Source organism: Pteropus vampyrus, unplaced genomic scaffold (genome assembly GCF_000151845.1).
Source record: "Pteropus vampyrus isolate Shadow unplaced genomic scaffold, Pvam_2.0 Scaffold61, whole genome shotgun sequence".
NCBI classification, from domain to species: domain Eukaryota; kingdom Metazoa; phylum Chordata; class Mammalia; order Chiroptera; family Pteropodidae; genus Pteropus; species Pteropus vampyrus.
In genome coordinates, this window is record NW_011888842.1 from 999,595 (window position 1) to 1,025,816 (window position 26,222).

Consider the following 26,222-nt stretch of genomic DNA (forward strand, 5'->3'; position numbering starts at 1 on the left):
GCCCTTGTCTCAAGGTCAGGGAGTGTGACATTTCTCAAGAGCATATTTCCCAAACGATCATTGGATTGTGTCACAGCCAGTCTCCAGGGCCCCACCCACAGCTCACTATAAAGATCACTGCACCCTCCAGCCACCAGTTTGCCTGATTCTGGTACCTCCTTGTCTTGGCATGGCGCTGCCTTGGGCCCTCGCAGTCCTGAGCCTCCTTCCTCTGCTGTCCGCCCAGAGCCCAAAGTGTTTCAATTTCACGGGGCCTCTCACCAATGCCACTCTGGACCAGGTGGGTACCTGAGTGCCTGAGCACTGTACGCAGCTGGCTGCCTCTCTGGGTTTCCCTTTACCCTCCTGGCTTGTGGTCAGCTTTCTCTCCTGACTCTGCCCTTTTCTCCCTTGGGTCCTGGGGTGAGATTCTGGCCAGCCTCCAGAGGTATTTGTCTGCCTCCAGACTCAGAAGTCTCATTGCAAGCCTCCTTAGGAGGGGTCAATGCTGTACTGGGCAAGGAGAGGGTAGGAGTGACACTTGACCGTCAGAGTGAGCTTCCGTATGCCCACTCCTAGCTGGGGGCTCCAGTCTCCCGGTTGCCAAATGGAGGGAGAGAGCTGCCCGAATCTCCTCCAAGCTGACTGTCAAGAATTCGGCTCCCAGCCTCCATCATCTGTCCCTGGCTTCTCCACAGATTACTGGCAAGTGGTTTTATATCGCCTCAGCTTACCGCCGCCCTGAGTTTAAGAAGACAGCCAGCACGTTGCAGTCAGTCTTCTTTTACCTTGCCCCCAACTATACGGAAGACACAGTCCTGGTCAGAGGGTACTGGACCATGTAAGACCTGCGTATGCCAGCTCACGCCTACCCCCAGCTTCTGGCTTCTGCTCTTAGCTGCCAGATGACCTTGAACAAGACCCACCCCCTTCCTGGCCTCGGCCTTCTCATCCATGGAATGGAGAGGGCTGACTGTAATTGCCACCTGACTCTTGCCCCTCAAGGACTGTGATTGTCCACCTCTCCTACACTGTCTTACTGGTTTTTCCCCCTTTTCTGCCTGGCCTTAGTGAGAACCGGTGCATCTATAACACCAGCAACCTGAAGATCCAATGGGAAAATGGGACCCTCTCCAAATACGGTGAGCCCTCAGGGGGAGAGCTGCAGTGTGGAATGGGGAGATGGTGGCTGGGCCAGCCTAAAGGAGGGAACTTGGGGCTAGCGCCTTAAGGGCTTTGGGCACAGAGAACATGGGACAGGCCTACTTCTTATATTCCCGTGGGCCCAGCGCCTGCACACTGACATAATAACAACTGCCAACATTCTTGAGCTCCTATTGTGTGCCAGGTACTGTCTGAAGTGCTTTACATGAATTAACCCACTTAATACTCATAAACTTAAAACTCATACTCAGAGGACATTAATCAGATGAGGAAATGGAGAAACAGAGATGTCAAGTAGTTTCCCTGAGATCACACGGCTAGCATTTAGAACTAGGATTCAACCCCAAGGTTAATTCTGCCTCTCAACCGCTCTTTATTATCCTCTGGGAGCTAAGAGTGGCAGCCTATTTGTTGGGCAGGCAGTGACTTCACCCATGTCTCCCCCATAACTGCAGAGAGGGCACATAGTAGACACACACAAATGCCAATGCGATTGAACGCACACCACCTAGGAGCTCTGAGGCTCCTCTCTAGACCTCATTTTCCTCACCGGTAAGACGAACAGAAAGGCCCTGACAGCCACAGTTCATATGAAGCTCCTCTGATTCCACGCACGTAGATGCACAGCACAGGGCCTAGCTCACAGTGGGAGCTAGCGACACGTGGCCTAGGTGAACCCTTGGCCTTTACCGATCGGCTGTGTGGCCCTGGGAATACCTAGATTTCCTTTGCCTGTGAGGAAGGAACCATTGGGCCTTCCCTGTGATCTCACCAGGTGGCTTTCTCTTCCAGAGGCAGGCGAAGAAGTAACTGGCTACCTGCTGTTCACCAAGGACCCTAGGATCTTCATGATCGTTAATTACCCAGAAGACAAGCAGAACATGGGTCTGTCCATCAATGGTGAGTACCCCCTAAACTCCCACCCCACCCAGGCCTCCCCCCATGACCACTCACTCTTGAGGCTGGACCCCCAAGCTCCCAGCCCTCCCTGGCCTCCCATAGCACCCCTGGAATCCTCATCAGCCCCCTTGCTCCCTCAAACAGCGGACAAGCCTGTGGCGACCCAGGAACAAATGAGAGAGTTCTATGAAACCATCACGTGCATGGGCATGGACAAGTCAGAAATCATGTACACCGACGAGAAAAAGGTGAGTGCACAGAGATCTGGGCCGTGCCCACCTGAGGGTGTTCCCACAGAGGTGCGAGATCCAGCTTTTAAGTGCCCGCCTGACTGCAAGGACAGCTGAGCTCCACAGAGGCCGGTGGCGGGTGGGGCGGGGGTGGGGAGAACGAGCCCAGCAAGGACTCACTGGGAAATCAGGGAGGATGCGTGGAGCAGCTTGGGAAGATGGGGAAGGCTGACAGCAAGGAAACCAAGTATAGCCAAGGTATGGTGGCGGGGGACTTGGGAAAGATACACGCATGGGGAATCTCACATGGGGAGAGTCACAACCGCCTACCACACCGTGCAATAGGGAGCTGGCATTGTGCTTTCCAACATCACCCAAACTGCAGCAAGTCCAGGACTGCCACCACGATTTTCACTATAGCAGAATTACTCAGTACTTTCCTTTAAACCTGTTACGTGAAAGGCTTTCCTTGGTCTTGTCCTATGCAGCCATATCTGAAATCACAGAGCTGATGAGCTGGTTACGCTTTTTTGGATATACATGACATACTTTCATGATTATTAAAATAAAAATGTTTTCGTCTGTTTGCCACTTGAGATTAATCTGCTGTGACCACCAGTGGTTCAGATCGTAACCCCACTCCTGGGAACCCTGGGAAGTGGCTTATGAACATGGGCACTGGAGTTAATCCCCTGTAGCCTGCCACCCCCACTGACTGGCTGGGGGACCTCAGACAGACCAGATGGCCACTCTGAGCCTATCACGTCATCTGCAAAATGGTGGCGAGAAATCCGGATCAACACACAGGGCTTGGCTGGTTGTAAGTGCTCAGTAAATTCCAGTTCTTGAGGGATTGAGCCCCCATTTTAGAGGTGAATAAGCTGAGGCTAAGAAAGGAAAATGACTTGCCTAAGGTCACCCAGCTCAGACGTGGCAGAGCCTGGACTGGAGCCAAGGTCGGGTGGGTGCCACAGTCCAGAGCTCAGCCTACCCCTCCCCCACGACATTTTGCCTTCTTCTCCCACTGTCTTCCAGGATCAGTGTGGGCCGCTGGAGAAAGAACAAGAGGAACGGAAGAAAGAAAATGAGGGGTCTCCGGAAAACACATAATAGAGTTAAGACCTTCGGGACTCTTGGAGCCTATCCTCAGCCCCCACCTGCCCTTTGTAACTCATTCTTATCCTCGGTTGTATCAATAAAGCTTCTGTATTTGGAATAGGCAGTTCGTTAGCTCATTCATTCATCCACTTATTCATTCATGTTGACAGTCTGCCCTGAGCTGAGCTCTGGTTAACCACTGGGTAAGACCCTGCCCCTGGTTGGAAGAGCCCCTGCTGTAATGCCCAGCACATGTGCCATGATGAACGAAGGTGTGCAGAGTGATGGGAGGCCCAGCACGAGGAAGGAGCCTTCTGCAGTGGGGAAGTCTAGGAAAGCTTCTTGGAAGGGGCAACTGAATCAGTCTAGAAAGATTAGGAGCTTGGTAACACCTGCTGTTCCCTCTGTAAGCCAAGGATCTGAGAGTACACATTTGAGGAACACTGAGGCAGAGGACCCTAAGTAGGAGTCCAGGTGGATAAGGTGGTGAGGACTCAGGTGTGTGGTGACAGGCATGGACCTTACTGCAGACATCATCCTGGCCGCCGGAGGCAGTGAACTGGTGGAGGCCGGACTAGAGGCAGGAAGATGCACAAAGGCTGTTTGTTTGTGAGCATCCTGACCGGAGGCGGGGGCCTGGGCCAGGGCAGGATTGGGAATACAGGGGCCAGGAGTTCAGCAAGAAAGGCTGGCCTCCTTCTAGACCTGAGCGTTTTGTGATTTATGGAACTGTGGGGAAGCAGCACCACTCAGGTGGCAGAAAAGTTGGACCTGGATTGTTTAAAAAATTCTATGTATGAGAGGCCTGAGCCATCTAGAGAGACAGGATCGTAACCCTGGCACCTGACACCAGTCCTGTGGCTCATACTCTGAAGCCCTCCAAAGAGCCAGGCTCCAGTGTTCTTTGTTCAAACCTGGAGCCACCACTGTGCCCAGGGCACTGAGGCTGGGGACACTGCTCTGGATAGCCTCTTGGCACCCAGAAGGGTATGGACCTGGAGGCTCAGAACCTACAAGAAATCTCTCTCATCTCAGTGTTACCTTCAGCGAGATGCCATTTTCAACTCTACTGAGAAGGATTAGCTGAAAAATGAAATAGAAATGGGTCCTGATGAGCAGGCAGAAGCAAGTGAGATGAGAGAGTGGGGAAGATGGACGAAAAAGCCACAGGAACACGCAGCGGTCAGTGGAGAAATCATAGAAATTTAGGAAGAGAAATTCAGTAAGAATATGGGCATTGGAGTCAGACCATTTCAAATTTGGGCAGATAACCCACTGGAACCTCAGTCTCCTCATCAATAAAGTGGGGACATAACAGGACCCTAGAGGGCTGACATTTAGCTCGAAAATCAGTGGCTAGTAGGTGCTCAATAAATGGCAGCTGTTTGCAGTCACCAAGTTGCTGGGTCACTCCAATTTGCTCAAAGCACCTCTGGCCTCAATGAAATGGGGCTTGGCCAGACAGCCTGCCTGTGCAGGTCCCTCCAGTGGAGAGGCTTATGGTTCTGAGACAGGCAGAGGGGGAAAGTGGTAGAAACAGAAGCCACCAGAGGGAGGCAGGAAGAATACAGAAAGGTGTACCCAACAGGTCCCCGGGGGGAGGGATCTGTGTCAACCTTCCAGTCCACAAGCCTGACTTTAGAAACCACAAGTCAATGACACACACGTACCACACACCTGGGCAGCTTTTGCAAAGTTTCGGGGATTTTTTTTTTTTTTTTTTTGGCCTTTATTTTTAAAGATCAACATTCGTTCTTCACTTGCCCTCATAACGAAAATAGAATTTTTAAATGCCTCAAATATACATATATCACTGATGCACACACATTCCAGAAAAGCTGAGGTACTCACTGCTATGGGGTGGGGGCAGGGCAGGAGATGGCCTGGCAGGGAGCTGGCCACTAGCCAGATTCCCGGGAGAGAGCCATGGGTCTCAGGATGAGGCACTGGGAGGGACCATGAAAAAGGCTTCCCAAGAAAGGCTGTTCCAAGCATGGAGAAGCCAGTATGTGTCACCCTGGTGGCTGGCATCCTAAGATAGCTCAATGGTCCCAAAGTGTCCTACCACCAACTGCCAGGAGAAAGGTCCCTAGCCACATCCTTCCAGAGATGACAACTCCCAAGTGGCTGCTCACAGGCAGGTGGACAGGTTTGTGCCAGAGACCCTCACCCCATCCCTTGTTATCTGTCTCCTAAGGAGGATCCGAGCTCAGGAAAACTCCTCAGTTTAAAAATCTATCTGTCCACCTGTATATAAAATACATATTATTAGCTGGAGGTGGACAAGTGCAGGACTAGGAGACTCCCAGAGATTGCATCTGGACAGAAGGTGGCCTCGGTCCTAGCACCTTCTTCAGGGGCCGGTCCCCTGGGAAGTTACTTCTCTTGAGGACCAGGCACTTTTGTTTTGAAAATGCTGAGACGGAGTAGGCAGGGCCTATGCTGGAGACAGGGCTCCTCATGAGAGGTCTGGGGGGCCTTCAGGAATGGCTCCAGCAGATCCCTGGCCTGAGGGACAGCAGGCCCCCCAGTGCCATCAGAAGAGGCAGGAGCCCCGCAGGCCATGGGCCTGGCGCAGGTTAGCTGACAGAGAGCGGCTCATGTGCTTGGTGGTGGAGCGGACGCTCTCAGCTGCCTGGACAGCTCGGCTCAGAGCCTTGTTGAGCTCCTCCAGGTCCTCCAGGTCCAGCTGGATGGAATGCCGGTATCTTCCGGCCGGCCGGGAAGAGGCTGTGGTGGGCCACTCAGCAGCTGGTTGGGCTGAGGGGGCTGAGGTAGGTCCTCCTGGAGACGCATAGAACCTGAAGAGAGAGGTAAGTGCATCGTTACTCACAAGAGGGCTGAGTGGAGTTGAAGAGCAATGGGTCTGGAGTCAGTCCCCGATCTGCGTCCCTTGCAGGCCACTGGCCCCTACTCTCTGAGCCTCAGTTTCTTCCCCTCTAAAATGGGAATAATAAACACCTACTTTGAAGGATGTGAAGGAAGATAAACGGAAGTACCTGACCCAGAACAGGTGCTCAAAAGTGGTTAGTTCATGCTACCCGTTCATTTCACAAATTTTATTGACCACATGCCGTATGCAAGCCAGTGTGCACTGCCCTGGAATTAATGGTGAAGGAATGACATAGACCTTGCTGCTTTCTTGGAGCTTTGAATCCAAGAGCCGGATCTGTGGGAGACCAGGATCACCCCAGGCTCTGCAGCAAACTCCCTTCTTTAGAGGGGTAGAAGTAGGGCAGCCCCACTGCCATTTGGAGCACTGGAGAAATGTGATCATAATGAGGGTTCTGCAGGAGTAGGGGGTCTGGTTTTGTTCATCTAGGGCAGCAGGTGAAAAGGCGTCCTTCCCAGGCTGGTCCTGCAGGATGTGGGGGTTTGTAGTAAAGTGCTGGAGGGAAACAGGCTGACGAGCCATGAGACGAAGCACGATTTCTCCAAGAAGTGACTACTGCCTTCATCCAACGTCACCAAGTTTAGGGTTTGAGAAAACTGTCCTTGGGCAAGAGGAAGGTATGGTATGGTCCTTGCGTTGTAGAATAAAGTGTGTGGGAGAGAGAAGGGTAAAGAAGCATTTCACCTAAATAAAGCGGTAATGAGTTTGAGAGGACTCGGCCGGACTCATTCATTGCTGAGCACACTGTAAACTCGAGTCGTATTCCTGATTCTCCACTTTTTAACTTGTGTTATTACACAGGGGGCAAAGGGGGCTTTGCTAGGATCTGAATCGACGTCTCTCTAAAGAAGATATACAAATGGCCAACAAGCACCTGAAAAGATGCTCAACATCATTAGCCATCATGGAGATGCAAATCAAAACCACATGAATTGCCACTTCACACACTCCACACCCACAGGGACGGCTATGGTAAAAAAGAAAGTGATGAGTGTTGATGAAGGTGTGGAGACTGGAACCTTCCTACACTGCTGGTGGGAATGTAAAATGCTGCAGTCATGCTGGAAACTGTCCGGGAGTTCCTCAAACAATTAAACACAGTGCCTAGCCTGGGGCCAAGATCCTCATCCTCAGAACCCATGTGCCAGGCTCTGAGATAAGTGCCTTTACCAGCATTATCTCATTTATTCGGTCGGTACTATTGTCCTTATTGCACAGATGAGCAAAGTGGAGCTCAGAGAAGCTAGGCGATGCAGGAGGCTGCCCCAGATCTTGGTCATTCCGCCTGGCAGGCTGCAAGACCCTGGCAAGGCCGCTTCACCTTTTAAGGGCTCTGTTTCCTAAAACAGCCACATTTACCCACCTCCTAGGCAAAATTCAGGTAAAAAGCTCGTAAGCTGTCTGACCACAGTAAGTGCTCTGTAAATGTCAGCTATGGAGGCCCAGGGTCAGTGAGCTGGAAGGGGCAGTGCTGTTTTTACACTAGAGCTAATTAGAACCCAGTAGATACTGATAACTGTCCTTTGAACCAAATGAATAAAGGGGCTTCTTGAATCCACTTCCCCCCTTCGGGGACAGGACTATCTGGTGTAATTATTGGGTTCCCGCACACCACTATGTTCTGATAATCTGATGTCTAGCTTGGCCTGAGAGTTACCCAAAACTTCCCCCAGGGCAGAAGCTACAAACACAAAAACCAACCAACAAACCTCTTGGCTAGAAAGCCTCTGGTTCAGGGGCTATATGGTTGCTGACCACTAGGTGGCAGCACAGGCCCATTCAGCTTTCTAAAGGGTGCACAGGCCTCATCCACTGAGCATGCTCAGTCCTACAGCGGGATAAACAAAGGCGTCGTCAGGCCAAGCTCTAGCAGCATTAGGAGCACTATGGTTACTGGCCACCCTCGATGTACTATGCGCTTTCCATGCATTAGTTCTCTTAATCCTCACCACAAGCCATTTCACAGAGGAAAACACTGAGGCACAGAGGAGCAAAGTGAGGCCTCTCAGAGTTGCTGGAGCGGAAGTCGTCTTAACGGCTCGCTGAGAAGGCAGCACGATATCCTGCTGTATGCACGAGTCCCCACAAGGGACTGGGGCTGGATGGCACCCTGAGCCTGTGCTCCCGCAAAATTCCAGGCCCCACAGGGACTCTGGCCCCCACTGCCCACAGACACAGGCTTCTGATGACACGCCCCTGAAGAAGAGTCCCAACCCACTTGTTCCACAGTGGGGGAAACCGATGCACAGAACCAGCTGGTGAGACAAGAAGACAAGTCTCCTAATTCCACAGTCCAGGCCTTTTTCACCCTGAACAATCCTGTCATGTTGAAGCCATTTTTACTCATTTTTTTTCTTACAAATGGCAATATTATATTTGCTGTGATGACAAAGCTGCCATTTGTCAGCAATGAGCACATGCTGGCACTGCACTACAAACTCCACAAGCATCTGGTACTCGCCATGTGCCTCCCTTAATCCTCACACAGCTGTACATGCTTGAGACTATTACCCCATTTAACAGATGGGGGAACTGAGCCTCCAGGAAGAACCTCTACCAAGGCCACAGTGCTAATAAGCGGCAGATAGGGGTCCAGAGCCGCTGACTCTAAAACCTGAACCACTTCTGCTTCCACTGCTCTTTTCTGTCTTGACTGATGTCACATCCAAATCCACGTAAAAAGTAAGTGCTCGTCCTACCATAGGCCTGACCAGTCCTCCTCAAAAGTGGAAAGGCCATCAGAAACAAGGAAAGCCTGAGAAACGGTCACAGCCAAGAGGAGCCTAAGAGGACATGACGACTAAATGTATGTGAGATCCTCGATGTGATCCTGGAACAGAAAAAGGACTTTAGATAAAAACTAAAGAAGCCTGGATAAACTATGGACGTTAGTTAATAAAAACATATTGAAACTGGTTCACTAACTGTGCAAATGTACCATGTTAATGTAAGATGTTAATAATAGGGGCAACCGTGCATATGTGTGTTGGGGGGAAGGGGTTTACATGAGAATTCTCTATACTATCTGCTCAATTTCTTTATAAATCTAAAACTGAAAAACATTTTTTAAGTGCACATTACTTGCTCGCTGAGAAGACTGACAAGGAAATGAAAGATGGTTAGGATTCCAGAGCCCTATGAGGCTGTAAGCTTCCAATGGGCAGGGCCCTCTGCCAGGCTCCTTCAGTGCTGGGTCCCCAGGGCCGAGCACTCTCCCTGGTGCGCAGGGAGCATCGGAGGTTTGTTGAGTGACTCCGTGAGTGTCAGACTTGTTCTGCACATTGTACATGAGAGGGAAAGCAAAGGAATACACATGTCCAGGTTCACGGCTGCCTGACACAGGTCTGAATGCTGATAATTAAGCAACTCAGAAAGAGAGTGAGAGAGGGTCGAAAGTGAAGGCTCTTACACAGTGGCAGATGGGTAAGGCATGATGGGAACTGAAGAGACGTAGGCAAAAGCAGGAGGGGCTGGTATTGAAGGTGCAGAAGCCAGATACCACAGTCCAGGGGGTGGCCGGGGCGGCGACCCAACCCGCTTGCTCCTCTGCTTGGGGCTGGAAGCTGAAGATGCGTTTTTCTTTGTGGTGCCTTTTTCTGCTCCTGCCAGGAAAAAAGACACCAGAGAGACACAGTCTGGCCACTTGGGAAGATATACAGAGAACAGATGGTCTGCCCAGGCCCTGCCCTGTTCGAACTGGCCACTCGGCTGGCCATACTGGGAATGCCTGGATTTAGGAAGCAAACACGCTGCCCAGTGTGCGCCATTCCAGACTGGGGAGAACAGCTACCCTGCTAACCCTGCCCAGGCCCCAAACCCCCACAGAGGAGAGCTAAGGGGAGAGGTCGAGCATCTGTCCCTACCAGAGGTGGTTGAGTCTGGGCTGTCCCCCTCAGGGGTGGACCCGACTCGACCACACAGGGGACATCGCAGGGCATCAGTGGGAGACGGTTTCAGTGGGTCCCTTGTGACAGCACTGCCTGGAAAAGGAGAAAGAGATGTCAGAAAAGGATCATGCCTGAACCACCAGGTCTGGAGCCTCCCAAGCAGGCTTCCTGCAGCACTGAGCTTCCCTCCAAACCATGCAGAGGAGACAAGCTGCCTCCATCTGGGTGACAAGAATGATGGCAACCGTGACACTGAGAGTCTACATTTAATGAGCCAGGCTCTCTGCTCAGGGCCTTCATGCATTATTTTATCAAATCCAACAAGCCACTGGGCTAGCTGCTATCATCACTCCCCCATTTAACAGATGAGAAAACTGAGGCTCCGAGAGGGTGAATAATTTGCCAAGGTCTCAGAGCTGGGAAGCAGCGGTCCTCTGCCTGATCCCAAACTCAGCAGTCCTGACTGCAGCCCAGTACCTGTGGCCCTTCCCCCACAGTGAGACAGACCTATTCCCCATGTGGGAGTGGCCCACAATGGCCCTGGGTACCAGAAGGGCCAGTGGAGGCCTCAACTTGCCCAGTTAGCAGGAGGAGAGTGGGCACCCTCGTTCTCTTTCTATGCAAATCCTCGATGCCACCTCCGGGTCAGTTCCATGGCCACTCCACTTTTTCAGGCCTCAGCTCAGCCATTGCTCCCTCTGGGAAACCCCCCACTCGCCAGGTGGAGTTATATGCTCCCAAGCCCGCCCCGGGCTCTCTCATCCCAGCTCTGTTTTGTCATTGTCTGCTGACAGTTCCCTGGGTACAGGGCCGAGGGCCCAGTATGGAAAGGTGGTGAATGAATGAGTGAATGAATGAATGGAGAGGACTACTGGAACTATAGTAAAGGCAGAGGGACATAGTTAAATCCCAGGGCTCTGGCATCACAAAGACTAGGGTTCAAATCCTGGCTCTACCACTTTTAAGCTGTATGCTCTTGGGCAAATTACTTAACCTCTCTGAGCCTCAGTTTCCTCACTCATAAAGCAGGCATAATAACAAAATGAGCAAAACCTATTTCACAGAGATATGAAGATTAAAGTTTTTAACATGCTTAGCATAATACCCTGCATATAGTAGGGGTTTAATAAATGACAGCTCCATCATGATCATCCTCATTGCTTAAAAGGGTCTCAGAGACCGTCTCCAACTCTTTCATTATAGATGTGGAACCTGAGGCTTGGAGAAGTTAAGGAACTTGCCTAAGGCCACACAGCAAGTCAGTGGTAGGACTGGGACTAGAACCTGGTATCCACATTCTCAGGTCACTGTTCTTCTCACTGCTCCTCCGTTAGGTTTGAGGGGAAGGAGGAGGCGTGGAAGGAGGGTGGAGGGGAGAGAAGGTACAATCACTGCAGCCCAGCCCCTCCTCTTAGGACCCTTCAGGAACTTCTTAAATCGTGTCCATGGTTTCTCAGTGACGAGGTCAAGGAAGGTGGCTTTAGACAGCAGCACTGGGAGCAACACGTGTGAGGGCAGGGCACCCTGGGAGGCCTGAGAAGCCCAGAAAGATCCTGTTCCCTCGTCTGTACCTTTGACCCACCCCTGCGCCCAGGCCAGACCTAAGTCTGGCCCAGCGGTACCCTTCCCGGAGCGAAGAAGCTTCAGCTTTGCTGCTGTGGCCACCTCCATCCCTTACCTGCATCCTGAGTCCTAACGGGCTGGCAGTGGGGACAGAAGACTGTGCTACTCCCTCTTGGGACAATCTTGGGGGTCAGAACACAATATTCCTGGCCTGGGGAAGAACACAGCATAGTCAGCGTCAGTTCTCTGCCTGGCAGCAGAACTGAGGGGGATTTAGTAAAATGACCTCTCCCTTCTGCCTCCAGATGGTTTCAATAGTCTCTCTCTCTCTTTTTTCTATTGTGTATGCACACACCCACACACGTGATATATGTGCCTAAATACGTGTATATATGTATGTGTACATGCATGTGTTCGAAAAGACCCAATGATCTGTCTGTTTATTATAAGCTCTCTCAAACTCCTGTGTCACGTCAGATCCTACTGAGTTGCCAGCTATCTAGTGTTCGACATACAGAAGCAATCGACAAACTCAGGCTCAGTTAGGGTTTAAAATCAGGCCAGGAAGCTATGATAACCAATGACAAAGAGCACTGCCACTTCCCCAGACCCGACTTGCTGGTCGAGATGGGAATGGCTCGCGCATGGGGTCACTGGTGTTTTCTCCCTGTGCTCCGAGGGGCTGTCTGGGGATAGTGACAGCGAAGGTTTCCTAGGCTCATAGGGAGGACTAAATGAGGCCGTATCCATGAGGTAGGCTGCCCAGCACCTGGCAAATATAAAGCGCTCCATGTTATTAAAAAGTTGGATAGACTCCCCGGTTCTCACTCAACCCCTATCTCTTCTCTCCCTGAGCCTCAGGTAAGACCTTCAGAATGCTGCCTGATTACTGATCTTTTTTCTCTCCTCTGCCATGTGGGGTTCTTCTTTATACTGTGTGTTGCACTGGGGTCCCCTGGACTTTCTGCTGCTCTTACTTTTAACTCCCTGGCCTCTATCCACTCCATCCAGGTGAGATACATGTCTCTTGTTTCCTGCCTTGTCCCTAATGCTTAGCCATATGGATCTAAGGTTAACTACCCTCCCTTCCAGTGAGGTATGAGTGACAGCCACATCTATGAGATACTTACTGTAATAATGTACACACTGCAAGTGCTTATCTGTTATTGTCTTCTTTGCTATAGAATCATATTCATGAAAGTAGGAGCCCTATCCATGTTTGTTTTAACGTTATGCACTTTGAAATCCTACCATGTGTCATCTCAAGCCTCACGATGTGCCAGGTGCCTAGTTCCCAGGACAGAGGGGCCCCTTGGAGAGTCAGACCTGAAGGTGGGCCGAGAGTAAGTGATTCGGTGTTCACTCTGTAGCCCAGGTCCTGCAAACAGCAGGCGCTTCATAAACCTCTCTAGCTGAATGGGCTTTCCCAGAAACAAGCATGGGCCCTCGCAAAGGAAAGGCATTAGAAACTGTTTGCTGGATGAATGAATGAATGAATGAACAAATGGACTGAGATTCAGAGGCGATGCTCCCTGATGTTTTTCATATCACAGAACTCATAGAAAATGACAATATTTGAATGGCTAAATGGAAAAAGCTTCCCATGACAGAGGAGACCACCCTGGGGACTGCACCCACCCCACCCAGTCCTCCCTTCTGGCCCACCTGTGTATTGGCCCCGGAAGGTGACCCTGTCTGGCCTTCCAGTACGGCCCACTCCTCTCATTCTGTCCTGTGGGCTGTCCTTGGTGGTCCTTCCCTTCTCAGAGAAAAGCTGTGGGGAGGCTGGCTCGGATTCAGAACCTGGGGTAGAAGCGGGAGGGCAGGCAGCGGGGCAGGCAGTGAGGGTCACGCAACTCAGGGACGGCCTGTACCAGCCACCCCAGGGCAGCCCGATCCACCCTTCAGTAAAACAGCTGACACACCCGGACCCCTGCTCTTGTGCTCAGCACCAGTCTAGACCCTTTCCAAGCGCTGTGTCCCACACCCCACGGTAATTCCACGAGACAGATGCTGTTATTCCTGTACTGTTAGCTGTCCCTTAAACTGCACAGACAGGTAAACCACCTGGCCAAGGTCACATGGCCAGGAAAGAGTGAGCTGGGGCTGAAACCGGCTACCAATTCCAGAGCCATGATCCTTTAGGCAGGTCCTCTGTGCTTTGGGGCTTAGGTGTCCTATCTACAGGATGTAGATAATATGACCCATCTTGCAGTGAAGATTAAGTGAGATCTCACACACACACACGTGTGAAGCCTTTACAGATACAGTAGTTATTATTGGAAGTGCATTGTACTTCAGAGCACCAAAACTGCCTAAAACAGACACACACAAAAACTTATCTAATTTCCCTCTAACGCTGTTGCTGTGTCCCTGACGACTGAGCCAATATGCCCAGACTGTGGCCTCCAGAACTCAGTCCTGGCAGATTATCACTTACTCAAGGACAGTCGGGGCACCTCTCGCGGCACCGAGGTGGACCTGGCTCGCCGCCTCCCTACGGGGACTGCTCGCTCTGCACCTCCAGGCTCACTGGACAACCTCTCTGTGGATTTACTAGCAAAAGAGAGAGAGAGAGAGCTGCTGTCACTGGATGAGGTTTTATGCAGCCTTTAAAGATGACCAGCGAGAAGGCCAACCGAGAGACACGCTTCTAACATGACGGGAGGAGGAGAGCAAGGAAATCCAAAACAAACGCCGGAGTCAGAATCACAGAAAATGGAGCCGAGCCTCTCGGACCCTCAGTTTCCTCATCTGTCAAATGGGGATAATAAGAGTAATTGCCTCAGAGCATCGCTGGAAGGATCAGTGAGACATGTTCATGCCCATAAAACCCTTAACCTAGTGCCCTCTCGGAGAACCACTCGAAGTTAGCTGATTTTATAAGTGATCGTCATGAACGAATGTCTGCTGAGTGAGTGGGTGAGAGGATGAGTCCTGAAAATCTTCTAGCTCTTTCAGTTGGGTGGTGAGTTCAGGATCATGCTTTATTATAAACACATGTCTACTATATTTTTTATGCATCAAATATTAGATAGTAAAAAAAATAAGAGTGAATAAATGAGTGAAAGATGGTGTAACTGTGCCCGTGTCTACATGTCTGGGGAGAGCAAGAGGCCGGCCACACCTACCTCCTGTGGCTGCCACACCTACCTTCCTCTGGCACAGGGTAGGAGTTTTGTGGTCACCCACCTGCCACAGTGAGAGCCCCAGGCAGCTGGGGCATCTGCTGGCCGGTCCCGGGCCCGGGCAGGGCGGTCAAGGGTAGACGGTGGGCGTTTCGGGCTGCCCTGGGGTGGCTGGTGCAGGCTGTCTTCCAGCCGCAGACGGAGCCGGGACACCTCCTCTTGCAGCTCGCGGATGGCCTGGCTGGGGTGCAGTGGAGACAGAAACAAAGAACAGATGCACATGAACCTAACTACAATCACCCCTACTACACCTGAGGTAATAGCCTTTGTCCCTTCCTCGCAAGCACAGGGTCCAACTCTGCTGTTGATTCTCAAACGTCCCCACGTGTCCTCTTTTCTTGTATGTATCTCGAACCTCTCTGAGTTCGTGTCCCTGCACATTCGGTGAACAAAGCAGAACTTTCTTCCAGGTTCACCCATCTTAAAATGTAGGGCCTCTGAGTAGCTGTTCTGAACCACCAGTGACCAATTCTCAAGATAGAGACGAGGGTGCAGAATAAAGAGGGCATTGGCTAAAGCTCCCCTTTAAAATCGGAATTCTGACCTGCCTCGGCCCCTGGGCTGCCCTCCCTTCTTCTACCTGTTTGTAAAAACCCTAACTGTCATCCAGGCCTGGCTCCCGTCTGCCCTGACCAGCCCCGCTCCCCCCCCCCCCACGTTCCCCCAGACACTTCCTGCTTTGTTCAAGTCTATCTCTCCACTCCTGGCAGAAGATACTTATCTATCTGCCTCTCCCACCGGAGCGTGAGACATCGGCAGGCAAGCAGAGGTCTCCCATCTCACAAACCCTGAGACCCCTACACTTCACAGATGCTCAGGGAACATCTCCCGGGCTCCAAGAGGGAGCAGAGTAAAGGGCTGTGCATGGAGAGAGGACAAGGAGACAGCGCAATGCTCCTCATCACCAGCTGAGCCGGTCGGGAAGCTGCAGAGATGCCACCAGCAAGACTGCTGGGAATCCCTGGGAAACCCCAACCACAGCCCATCTCTTAAAGGAAGGTATCTCAATGAGTTGCTAGCATCTAGGGAATAAATGCTGTTTGGATTTTTCTCTCGATTCAGTCCCTGAATCTCTAGTCTCATTCTGAAGGTGTTGCTGGCATTGTGGCAGACAACCCCCCTCAGACAGCCCTGCTACACACAAACCTGCCACTCCAGCTCAGAGTGTGGCTCGGCATGGCAGTCCTTCTAGCTGATGTGGGCTCTGCATCCACTGCTTGGAGCCAGCTTCTGGGGTGGGGGCTCCCTCAGGATTAGCTCTTGCCTGGTGGCCCCTGGACTCATAGGTGAGTGTCTCCTGGCACCACCTCCAGCAAACATCGGCTCTCAGATGAGTGTGCCAGAGGAAGCAGGCCTCTCTCTAGCTATGTGCTCATGAAATGTACATCCAAGGGCGGTTGGTTCCCCTAGCAATCCCTAGGGAGACGCTTGTTGGGGTTTCCAAGGCAAACTGTAAGGGTGGTGGCTGCAGGACAGTGAGAGCTCCGTCATCAGTTAACCCCTGGAAGGCAGGGCCAGGGCTCTGTGGTGCTGCATGAAGGACGGAGGGCAGCTCCGGCTTCTTGTCCCAGGCCGAAGACCACTGAGGGCTTGGGGCTTGGAACACCTGCTTGGGTGTCACTTGTCCTCTCTGTTGTTTCTATCAGGGACTCAGTCTTCTGGACTTAACTCTTTAGTGACTGAGTGCCATCTGGCACTTAAAATTTATCTTTTCCTGTAAACTTACCCCCCATCTTGGGCTCCCCATCTCTGTACCAGCATCCAACTATATGGCCAGCCAAAAAAATCTGCGTCATTCTAGACCCTTCTCCTTCCCTGAAAACTTGATAAAGTTAACCAATTACTAAGTCCTGTGGGCCCAACATCTAAATAGCTCTTCTTAAATGCATTCATTCCCCCTTCTCTCTCCACTATCCTCTCTCTCCTGGGTGGAACAGCCTTCTGAGCAGCCTCCCAGCCTCCATTATCAACCCTGTGGGGGCCAGAGAACTCTAAAACATAAACCTGACCACACCACTCCCCTGCTTAAAATCCCCCTCACTGTGCTCCAGTGAGTGTTTATGCATTCACGAATATTCAGTGAACACCTTTTTTGAGCTGAGCCACCATCCAAACCTCTAGCCATGGCGTCTGAGGCCCTCCAAGATCTCCCCGACGTCTCCCCATCGACATCTCTCTGCCTTTACTGCTCAACACGCACCACCTCACACGCAAAGATCTGGCTAGAACAAGTGTTTGGCTCCTCAAAGGGGATGGCGCCCTCTCACCTCAAGTCCTTTGCACATGCTGTTCCCTCTGCTGGGGATACTCTTCTTCCATGCCGCTTCCTCTGGTCTCAGCTGAGATACCACTACCTCCAGGGAGCCCTCCCTGAAGCCTCTGACTGGGCTAGATGCCCCTTCTCAGTGCATTAACAGTCTTTCGAGCCTCTACCATCACTGTACTGATCAAACTTGGGGTGTGACCGCCTGTTTCTCCGTCTGTCTTACAAGATGGTGAGCCTTATGAGGTCAAGGGCTGTGTCTTGTCCATTATTGTATTCCCAGAGCCTGGCATATTGTAGGCAAATAAACCTTTAATTCCTACGCTGATGTCAGGGAGACTCACTAAAGTCAGACCTAGAAGCCAAATACCAGCAGCTGGACCTGACTTTACACATAGGCCCCATGACAGACGGCCCCATGATTGCACCAGACATGGAGGTTTTAGATTGGTTACTGCAAAGCAGTCTCCCCAGTGCATTCTGGGATTCTGGGACAGACAACCCAATCTGACAAAGGCATGTGATTGATTATTGGCCAAAAGCAACTCAGAGAAGTAAGAGGGCTAACCAACCTATTTTCCCATTTCTATTTAACCAAGCAAGGGGTAACTTTCTTAGTAGAAAAATTGTGCTTGGATTAAAAAGAAGAGAACTGAAAAACACTCCTCTGAGTCCATACAATGAATGCATAAAGTACATTATCCCTGGGAAGTGCAGCCCTATCTTGGAAACGTTGGCGGGGCAGGAAGAGAGGTTTCAGCACCAGAAAGGTGAACCTCTAGATCATTTCCCACTGGCTGGAGATGTGTCCTCAAAGTCTAGATCAATGAGGTCTCACAGAGACAGCCCTGAACTGGGAAGGCGGGGCACCTGGCTTTGCCTGACCCCAGCACAGGCACCACGGACGTGAGGGCTGAGCGAGCCCCTGCCTCCCTTGGGCATCACTCTCCCACCTCTAGGATGACCTTGAATCTGCAGTGCCCAAGCATCTGACTTACTCTCGCCCAGTCCTGGTGAGGAGGGTAGGGGTGGTCTCTGTCAGTCCATGGGGCAGAGCGACAGCTGCAGGGGCCGGGGTGGAGGGCGGGCTGACTCTTGTGCTGGGAGGCGGCTGTTCAGAAATCCGCTTTTGCCTCTCCAACTCTGAGCCAGGGACAGCTAGGGAGGCAAAAAGAGAACAAAGTGAGTTCAGGTGGAGAAGACCCTCAAAGTATGAACCTGTATGGGTGGAAGGATGCGGGGGCAAAGAGACAGTGCCCAGCTGAGGTCACAAATGAAGTTCTTGATGATGTCTATGATCCGCTAACCTCAAAACCAGAAGATGTGTTTTTTTTGGGAACTGGGGATGTTAAGCTAGGCCTGCTGAGCTCCTTGTAATTAGAACGGCCGCCACACTCCACTATCTTGGCATCAGATCCAAGTCTCCAGGACCCTCCCCCTGCAAAGAGCTCATTGCTCCTCATGTGCCTCCACCCCCAGACTCTGTCATCAATCTCACCACGTTGTTCTAGAACTGGCTTCAGAGCCTCCACCTCTCTCTGAAATTATAGTCACACCTTTGCCTGAGTGCATGTTTTGGGGGAAGGCGTTCAAAACTTTAGCCTCCCAAAGGGATGGATGGGCAACCAGAGGTTAAAAACCACTAACCTGGCCCATCCATGCATTAGAAACAATGAACCCTTGGAATACTACTCAGCAATAGGTAAAGGAATAAACCATAGATATATGGAACGGTCTAGATAAATCTACAGAGAATTACGCTGAGTGAAAAAGCCAATCCCAAAAGTTTATATACAATACGATTCCACTCATATCACATTCTGGAAATGACAAAATTATAGAAGTAGAGAACAGATTAGTAGTCACCAGGAGCTAAGAAGGGAAGTGTCTGTACAGGGGCAACGTGAGGGGTCCTGTGATGTGGAAGGTTCTGTATCCTGATTCAACCCATGTCCTATCTGGTTGTGACACTGCACTGTGATTTTGCAAGATGCTCTCACTAGGGGAAATTAGGTGAAGGGCACTTGGGGTCTCAGTATATTATTTCTTACAACTGCATGTGAATCTATAATTAATTAGTAAAATTTGAAATTAACTTTTAAAAATTAAAAAGCTTTAAGCCTTAAAAAGAGGCAAAGCTAATCTGAAGTCAGAGCAGCAGCTTCCTCCGGGAGGGGCGGGGTGACTGGAGGGGTCTAGGGGGTTATGGGGCTCCGACCATGCTGAGTTTCTTGGTCAGTGCTCACTTTGTGAAAATTCATCAATTTATGTTCTTTCCCATATGTTTTATTTCAATAAAAAGCTCACATGTACTTTTTAAAGGCAAAAAACTAAATTACAGATAGATTTTATAGACATGGAAAGTATTCATGATACAATGTTTAGTGAAGAAAAGGTTATCAAACATTCATGTACAATATGATCTCATTTCCATTCTATGTATATGTAAACACACACACACATGCACACACACAGTGACACAGAAAGCAGTCACAGGCTCTATACCAAAATGTCAGCAGTAATGGTTTTCAGCATTTTTTTTCTTTTCTTCCCTTTTGTCCACCCTATCTGAAATTTCAAATTTTCCTAAAATGAACTTATATGATATTTTGTATTCTAAAGGATAATAAGAGTTTTTGTTTGATTTTTAATCTAGGCAATCTGACCACCCCCAGGTCCTGACCAATCCAGACGTATCCACTCACCCATCTCAGCTGCCAGTGCCTGTGCCAGGCGGAAGCTGGGGACCCTCTTCCAGAGAGGACTGTCTCGGTTGGAGAGGTGCCTCTGGGCTTGGTTCCTGGATGTGCAGGGCTCAGTGGCCCTTCTGGGCACCGGAAGACCCCTGGTCTGAGACTGGTAGGCTGTATCCTGGGGCACAGAGGCAGTGAAGGGCTGGGCTAATGTCCCTGGGGTGCTGGGGGATCATGAACGGAGGGACATGTTGAGGTCGCACAGAGGGAGGCCATGGCCTCTGAGCCCCTCCACACCCTAGACCTGACTTTGGGAAATTTGCACCCCGAAAAGGACAGAATTTCTGAGAAAGTGCTCCCACTAAACATGCAATTCTTTATAAACGGCACAGTCGTATACATGCCCACCCAATATATGCAAAATTATAAAGCTCAATTTTGCTTTAAGAAAATATACAGAGAAGTAGAATTTCTAATCCATGTGAGATTAGGTTACCATATGGGCCTATGGAGGGGTCTCCACTGGCTTTGGAGGCCATCACTCTTCATGGTAGCGCCGCCACTCCACTATTCACCTGAGTCCCCTCCATCCTCTCTTCCCTTTGGGTTCCAGCCATCTCTTCTCCACGTAGCCACCCTGACCGCCCTTTGTCCTTGTCTTCTGCTCACATCAGGCCACCCTCCCAGCTTTTATTCATTCACTATTCATTAGTTTCTCTGCTCAAGAAATATTTATTTCTGTCGCTAATTGGCCAAGTGACTTTCACTCTCTGAGCCTCGGTTCCCCCCATCAATAAGATGGGGGCAAGGACTCTAGTTGGGGAGAATGAATGAGGGCTCTGAGAATGCCCAGACCATCTGCCCTGTTCTGGGCTCACAGGCACTTCGATTCCCAGGCCATCCCAGATGTGTGGCACTATCGTGGGGGGCCCCCAGGATACCTGATGTGAGAGAGCCGGTGCTCTGGGGTCTGGGTGAGGGGCGATGCTCTGCTGGTTTCTGAGCCCAAAAAGCCACTGTCTGTCTCAGGGGATGCCATCCAGGGCTCCTGAAAGAGGCGGTGTCTCTTTAAGTCTGAGGAATGTGCCCGAGGCAGACTGGGAAGACCTTCCAGAGTCCTGGCCTGGGTCTCGCATTCCAGAGGCTCACAGACAGGGCGGCTGGCCCAGCTCCCCACTGCCAGGCCCAGGATGTGAGGGTCCTCAGGCCCTCAGGACCCAGCATGAGCAGCAGGCCAAAAACGGGGGTGCCACACCCTGAAAGAACCCTGAGCAAGTCCCCCTTCCCTGAGGAGTGGGAGCCAGGGCCATGGGAGATGGACTGCAGATTTCCTGAGCTGAAGAATAGAAAGAGGAAGAGGAAGCAGCCCCACTGTGGGAAGGGAATGCTCATTTCAACATGTCCTCTGGACTGGGCCTGTGACACCACAGTCCTATCTGACTGCAGAAATGCCCAATGAATCGGGACAATGAAAGCCATCTAAAGCACATGCTTCCTACACACTGGGTCTCACACAGGCCCAAAGAACACAGACCAAGCGACACGGGTGCCTGCCCTCAGTGAGTTTGTAGTCTAATGCAGATTCCTTACCACAGGCTCATGAGGACTATAGTAATGTGTGTGTGTGTGTGTGTGTGTGTGTGTGGTATGTACACATCCATATATATGTGTTTTTCTATGGGAGGATCCATAGCATAAGTCACATTTTCGTAGTGATCTGTGATCCCTGTAACGGTTTAAAAATCGCTGTGCTCAAACATGCACAAACAGCATGGTGTCAGCGACTAGCTCACCCGGCTGTGCTGAGCAGACTCGGAGAAAGACAGGCCATGGGCTACAGGCTCTCAGAGGAGGAAAAGAGCTTCCGGCAGAGGGGCAGGAGTCGGGGAAGTTATAGCCAAGAGGTGGCACTGGACATAAGCCCTGCAGGTCGGGCAGGATTGTGACAAGCAGGGGTGCGAGCAGGCATTCTGAGAAGGAATAGCGTGAGCAAAGCCCCAGAGGCAGAAAGCTCCCTGAGGTTCTGAGCCCACGCCCTTGTGGACACCTACCTCCAGGTGGGAACCACCAGCTTGGCACAGAGACTTCTGGGGAAGGTGCTCAGAGATGCCGCTTCCCTCCAGGCTGGTCAGACTGCTCTGGTGGGAGGCCGCGGGCTTGGTGCCCCGAGGGCAGGGCGGCCTGCCGGGGCTGGGCGGAGCTGCCTTAGCTTTGCTGGGTTCCAGCAGGTGCCCATCTCTGGCCATGAATGCATGGAAGCCTGGGGGTTTCGTGGACACCATCTGCTCCCCAGTCTCCCTGGCAGGGAAAGAGAGGCATGTCAAACCCTGATGTGGGCTGCGCAGCCCTGTCCTGGGAGCCAAGCAGTCCAGGCCACAAGCTCTGAGTCAGACATCCCTGGGTGCCCACCCTGGTTCTGCCACTTCCTAGCTGCGTGACCTTGGGCAAGGCACTTCCCCTCTCTGAACCTCACTTTTCTCAAAACCCACCCAATACACCACATGGGAATAGTATGAAACAAAGGAATTTGCATACCATTTCCAGTATTGCAGCTATTTCCATTAACTTCCATCTACTCAAAAAGACTTTATGTCACTATTATAAATAGAAGACTAGTATTTTGCTTTACAAATGGAAACTAACTTTGAAAATAAATATAAGAAACAGGAAAACAGTATTATCATATTCTAGATAGATTCTGTTGCCTGCTAAAGGCTATGGGGCCTGAGGCCTGCTCACTTTTTATCTCTTTCTCTCTATTTAAAGGAAGACCAAGAAGGGCATTAAAGACATAATAGCACAGAGAGTCTCTCTGTGATGTACTTAGAAGGTCTGAGGCTGACAAGGAGAATAATGTTACTTAATGCTTTTTCTATCCTCCCGAAAATCACATCCCACATGACCCAAGTGCTATTAGTGCATACATTCTGGAGAGATGCTGAGGAAAGCCATTTCTGAACCGTGAAGAGCTTTCTACCTCACTGAGACAATCACCACCTTTGTAGTTTCAGAGCTGGTGTGGGACAAGTCGGGGAGGTTCATGGACTTACTTAAGGGGGGCCTTGTGACTTCTCTCAGCCTGCGCCAGGGTCTGCCTCGCGGGGAGCCTGGTGGTGTCTGCTTTTAATGGCGCTGGAGCCGGCCCATCAACTTCCAGGGTTTGGCCCTGTTCCTCCTCTTCCTCCTCCTCTGCTTTCATGGCTTCTGGGAGGGACTTGACACTGAAGTACCTACCAAAGGACACACAGAGGAGTGTGACCTTTGCCCAGATGGGACAGGCAAGATCCAGCCACTGGGCCAGACACCCTGGCTCCCTCCTGGTGGGCACTCACCGCTTCAAGAGCCTCTGGAAGTCTTGCTTCACCTGCAGCTCCTTGTGCCTGAGTGGGGTCGGGAGGCCCAGAGGCCTGTCCCCCACCTCACCGCCAACAGTGCTCACCTCCACATTCATGTGCGATGAGCAGGGACCAAGGCTGGCGGCGTTGGGCTGAGGGCCAGAAAGGATGAGGGGCAGAGATTCAGCAGATACCTAAACATCACTTTTTAAGAACCTACCTCAGGTCAGGCTCATACTGGGTGCCGAAAGAGTAAGAAATAGATAAGACTCATCAACTCCATCACACTTTTATGTATGTGCAAAATGTAGAGACCAGATCATGTGATCTTCAGTACTGGCTGCCACTGATTGAGCACCTACTATGTGCCAGGCACTGTACAGATATCACTTTGCAACAATCCCACCAGTACATATGGTTATTATGACCCATTTTATAGACATGTAACTGAATCACAATGATTTGCCCAAAGTCACACAGAAGTGAGGGGCAGAGCTGAGATTCGAACCCAGATTTTCTGCCAAAGGCACCTCTCCTGCCTCCCCTCGATTCCAGTATGGACACCCAGCCCCCTACAACACTTTCACTGCGGGGGCATGGGAGCCCCTCAAGATGAGGCACTCAGGTTTTCACCATTAGTACAAGAGATAGCGCCTAGTAGTTTTTCTACCTTGTTGGGCAGAGCACAGTGTGAGAGAATTTCTCCTAAATCACTGGGCCCCAAGATGTCAGCTATCATGGATATCTACCAGCACCCAGCTCTTTACCAGCCCCTGCCCCACCTAACATACAGCCCCTTCTCCTGCTCTATTTCCCAAGTCCTTCAGCACAGGTGGCGAGCAGCACAGGCAGCAAGGCCTGGAGACTCCACCTCGGTCACCTATGTGACCACTCTACCCTCAATTTGCTCCACTGCAAAATAAAGATTGTGATGGTCTCTTACGGGCTGCGATGTGGAATGGAGAATACTTGACAAAGCCCCTTCCAAGTATGGCCCTTGTCCAGCATTTCCCGTCAGTGAACAGTCCCCAAATCCATCCGATACCAAAAGCTAGAAGCCTAGAGCTCATCCTTCGCTCCCTTCTCACCCCAATTCCAAATCCAGTCAAATGTGCCTTCTAGATCTCTCTCAAGTCCATGTTCATCTCCCCATCTGCCCTGCTACCTCCACATCTCTGACTGGCCTTCCTGCAAAATCCTCTCATGTGGCATCCTGTTGAAAAACCTAGCAATTTAAGATCAAATACTTGATATGACCCACCAGCCCCTATGTCATGGGGCCCCTGCCTCTTCAACTCCACCTCTCAGACAACTGCCCCATGCTTCCATATTCTAGCCACAGGACCTTTGGACAGGCTGTTTCTCCTGCTGGATGGCATTTCCTCTTCTTACCTAGTAATTCGTACTCGCCTTCGGATCTCATTTAAACAATTATTGCCTCAGGGAAAGTGTCTCTGACCCGCCCCCCAAACTCAGTTATGTTACCTTACTGTCTACTCTCAGAACCCCATAATCATCCTTCACAGCATTGCTCAAAATTATAATTAAATAACTGTGTAATTAGTTCAACTAGACAGAAAACTCCATGAGGGTAGAAGCCACCGATTTTTTTGTTTCCCACTGAATTCTCACCATGTGTCATGGGTCCTGGCATATGGCACACACTTCATAAGTATGTAGTGAAGAAGTCAATTAATGAAGAAGTGAATGAAAGCAGGAACAGAACATGACTAGGCAAAGAGATACCTCAGGGCAGGGGGTCTGGATGGCCGGCGTGGAGGCTTCTGCTGAGGGAGAGGTCAGGCACGTTGGCTGGTGCGGGGAAGGTGTGGCCGGGGGTCTGTCCAGAGGCGAGTCTGACCCAGCTCGCTCAGGCCCCTGCTGGTTCTGGTCCACGTGGTCCTTTAGCTCTTCTAGGCGAATTCCCAGCTGGAATATCTCTGCCTCCAGCTCCCTGGAATGGGGAAACATCAGAGCTGGGAGCAAGGATGGCAGCCCCATCAGGCAGGTCTGGGAGGCTGTGCCTCAGAGCAGACACCCCAGAGAATGCCCACAGAAGCTCTATTTAACACCATGATTTACATTATGTGGAGAACTTGAAATAAACAAGATGAAAGTGGACTCTATTCGGAAGCAAGAAACCTCAACCCAAGTCCCCCTCTGCCACCAATAGCTGTGGGACCTTGAGTAAATCCCTTCTCCTTCTGGCCTCAGTTCCCCCATTCTCTAAAGAGGGGGGTTTCAGCTCATACTTCCAATGTCACTACTTATTGCAGTGAGTCCAGAAGGACACAAATCTTAGCCTTCAATATGCCTTCATTTGGATATGTGGTTAATTAGAATAGGACTTCTCTCTGTTCCCCTGGTATATCAATTATGAGGATGAAGTGGGCCCGTCCTGGGGACTCAGGGGACCTGGCCTGCCTTACCTGTCCTCCCTGACCTCCCTCCCCAGCACGTACCTGCCAGGATCAAATTTCCCAGGAGTCTCCTTGGAACCAGCAAGCTGCTGAGCTGGGTGCTGCTCCCTGCAGGCCTTCAGATACTCTTCCTCCAGGGCCGAGTGGGCAGCCTTTAGCAGCTGGAAGCCCTGAAACCGACCAGGACAGGAAGGCCTGAGTGCCGAGACCCCACAGACGAGACAGCCCATGGAAGGGCCATGGGACTCACTCTGGGTCTCGGAGGCCTCTGGGCCCCCAAGTCCCTGGGAGGCTGGGGTTGGGACCCTCTGGAGTCTGCCTATCCTGGTCGAGCTCTCTGCCATCAGGCTGACATGTCAGAGGCACAGCGTAGAGACTTGGCACCAGCTCCAGAGAGCACCAGTCCTTCTTGGGTAGACCTACAAGAATCCCAATGTTCCATGACAGTTTTAGTGTTAAATATATTATCACTATGCCCCTCATAAGGACCTAGTACTTGAGAGACCATGGGTCCTCATCCTTGATTTGCAACATGTGGGTTTTGGAATATTAGTCACTCTTTTCCCAAATGCTTATAGATGACCAGGACAGATGATGTTATCACCATCG

At 51.1% G+C, this 26,222-nt stretch overlaps 2 protein-coding genes across 10 annotated transcripts in view; one reads left to right on the forward strand and one right to left on the reverse strand.

Annotated features, from left to right (window-relative positions):
- Positions 1-163: 163 nt before the first annotated feature.
- LOC105292686 (alpha-1-acid glycoprotein 2-like) lies at positions 164-3,383 on the forward strand. The gene is made up of 6 exons (XM_011361023.2): positions 164-280; positions 678-820; positions 1,051-1,121; positions 1,936-2,043; positions 2,188-2,291; positions 3,309-3,383. Exons 1-6 carry the CDS (start codon positions 170-172, stop codon positions 3,381-3,383), a joined length of 612 nt encoding a protein of 203 aa, XP_011359325.1. The 5' UTR covers positions 164-169.
- Positions 3,384-5,063: 1,680 nt separating this feature from the next.
- Positions 5,064-26,222, reverse strand: part of AKNA (AT-hook transcription factor) — a 54,495-nt gene continuing 33,336 nt past the window's right edge. For all 9 annotated transcript variants that reach the window (XM_011360941.2, XM_023531087.1, XM_011360940.2 and 6 more), the window contains 15 exons: positions 25,656-25,783; positions 24,940-25,147; positions 23,191-23,345; positions 22,909-23,088; positions 21,910-22,156; positions 20,800-20,906; positions 19,871-20,082; positions 18,164-18,323; positions 14,907-15,083; positions 14,155-14,270; positions 13,380-13,517; positions 11,830-11,925; positions 10,128-10,244; positions 9,674-9,866; positions 5,064-6,172 (listed from right to left, as the gene is read on the reverse strand). In XM_011360941.2, the coding sequence (XP_011359243.1) occupies positions 5,908-6,172; positions 9,674-9,866; positions 10,128-10,244; positions 11,830-11,925; positions 13,380-13,517; positions 14,155-14,270; positions 14,907-15,083; positions 18,164-18,323; positions 19,871-20,082; positions 20,800-20,906; positions 21,910-22,156; positions 22,909-23,088; positions 23,191-23,345; positions 24,940-25,147; positions 25,656-25,783 (2,499 nt within the window). In that variant the 3' untranslated portion in view covers positions 5,064-5,907. The remainder of the gene's footprint in view (positions 6,173-9,673; positions 9,867-10,127; positions 10,245-11,829; positions 11,926-13,379; positions 13,518-14,154; positions 14,271-14,906; positions 15,084-18,163; positions 18,324-19,870; positions 20,083-20,799; positions 20,907-21,909; positions 22,157-22,908; positions 23,089-23,190; positions 23,346-24,939; positions 25,148-25,655; positions 25,784-26,222) is intronic.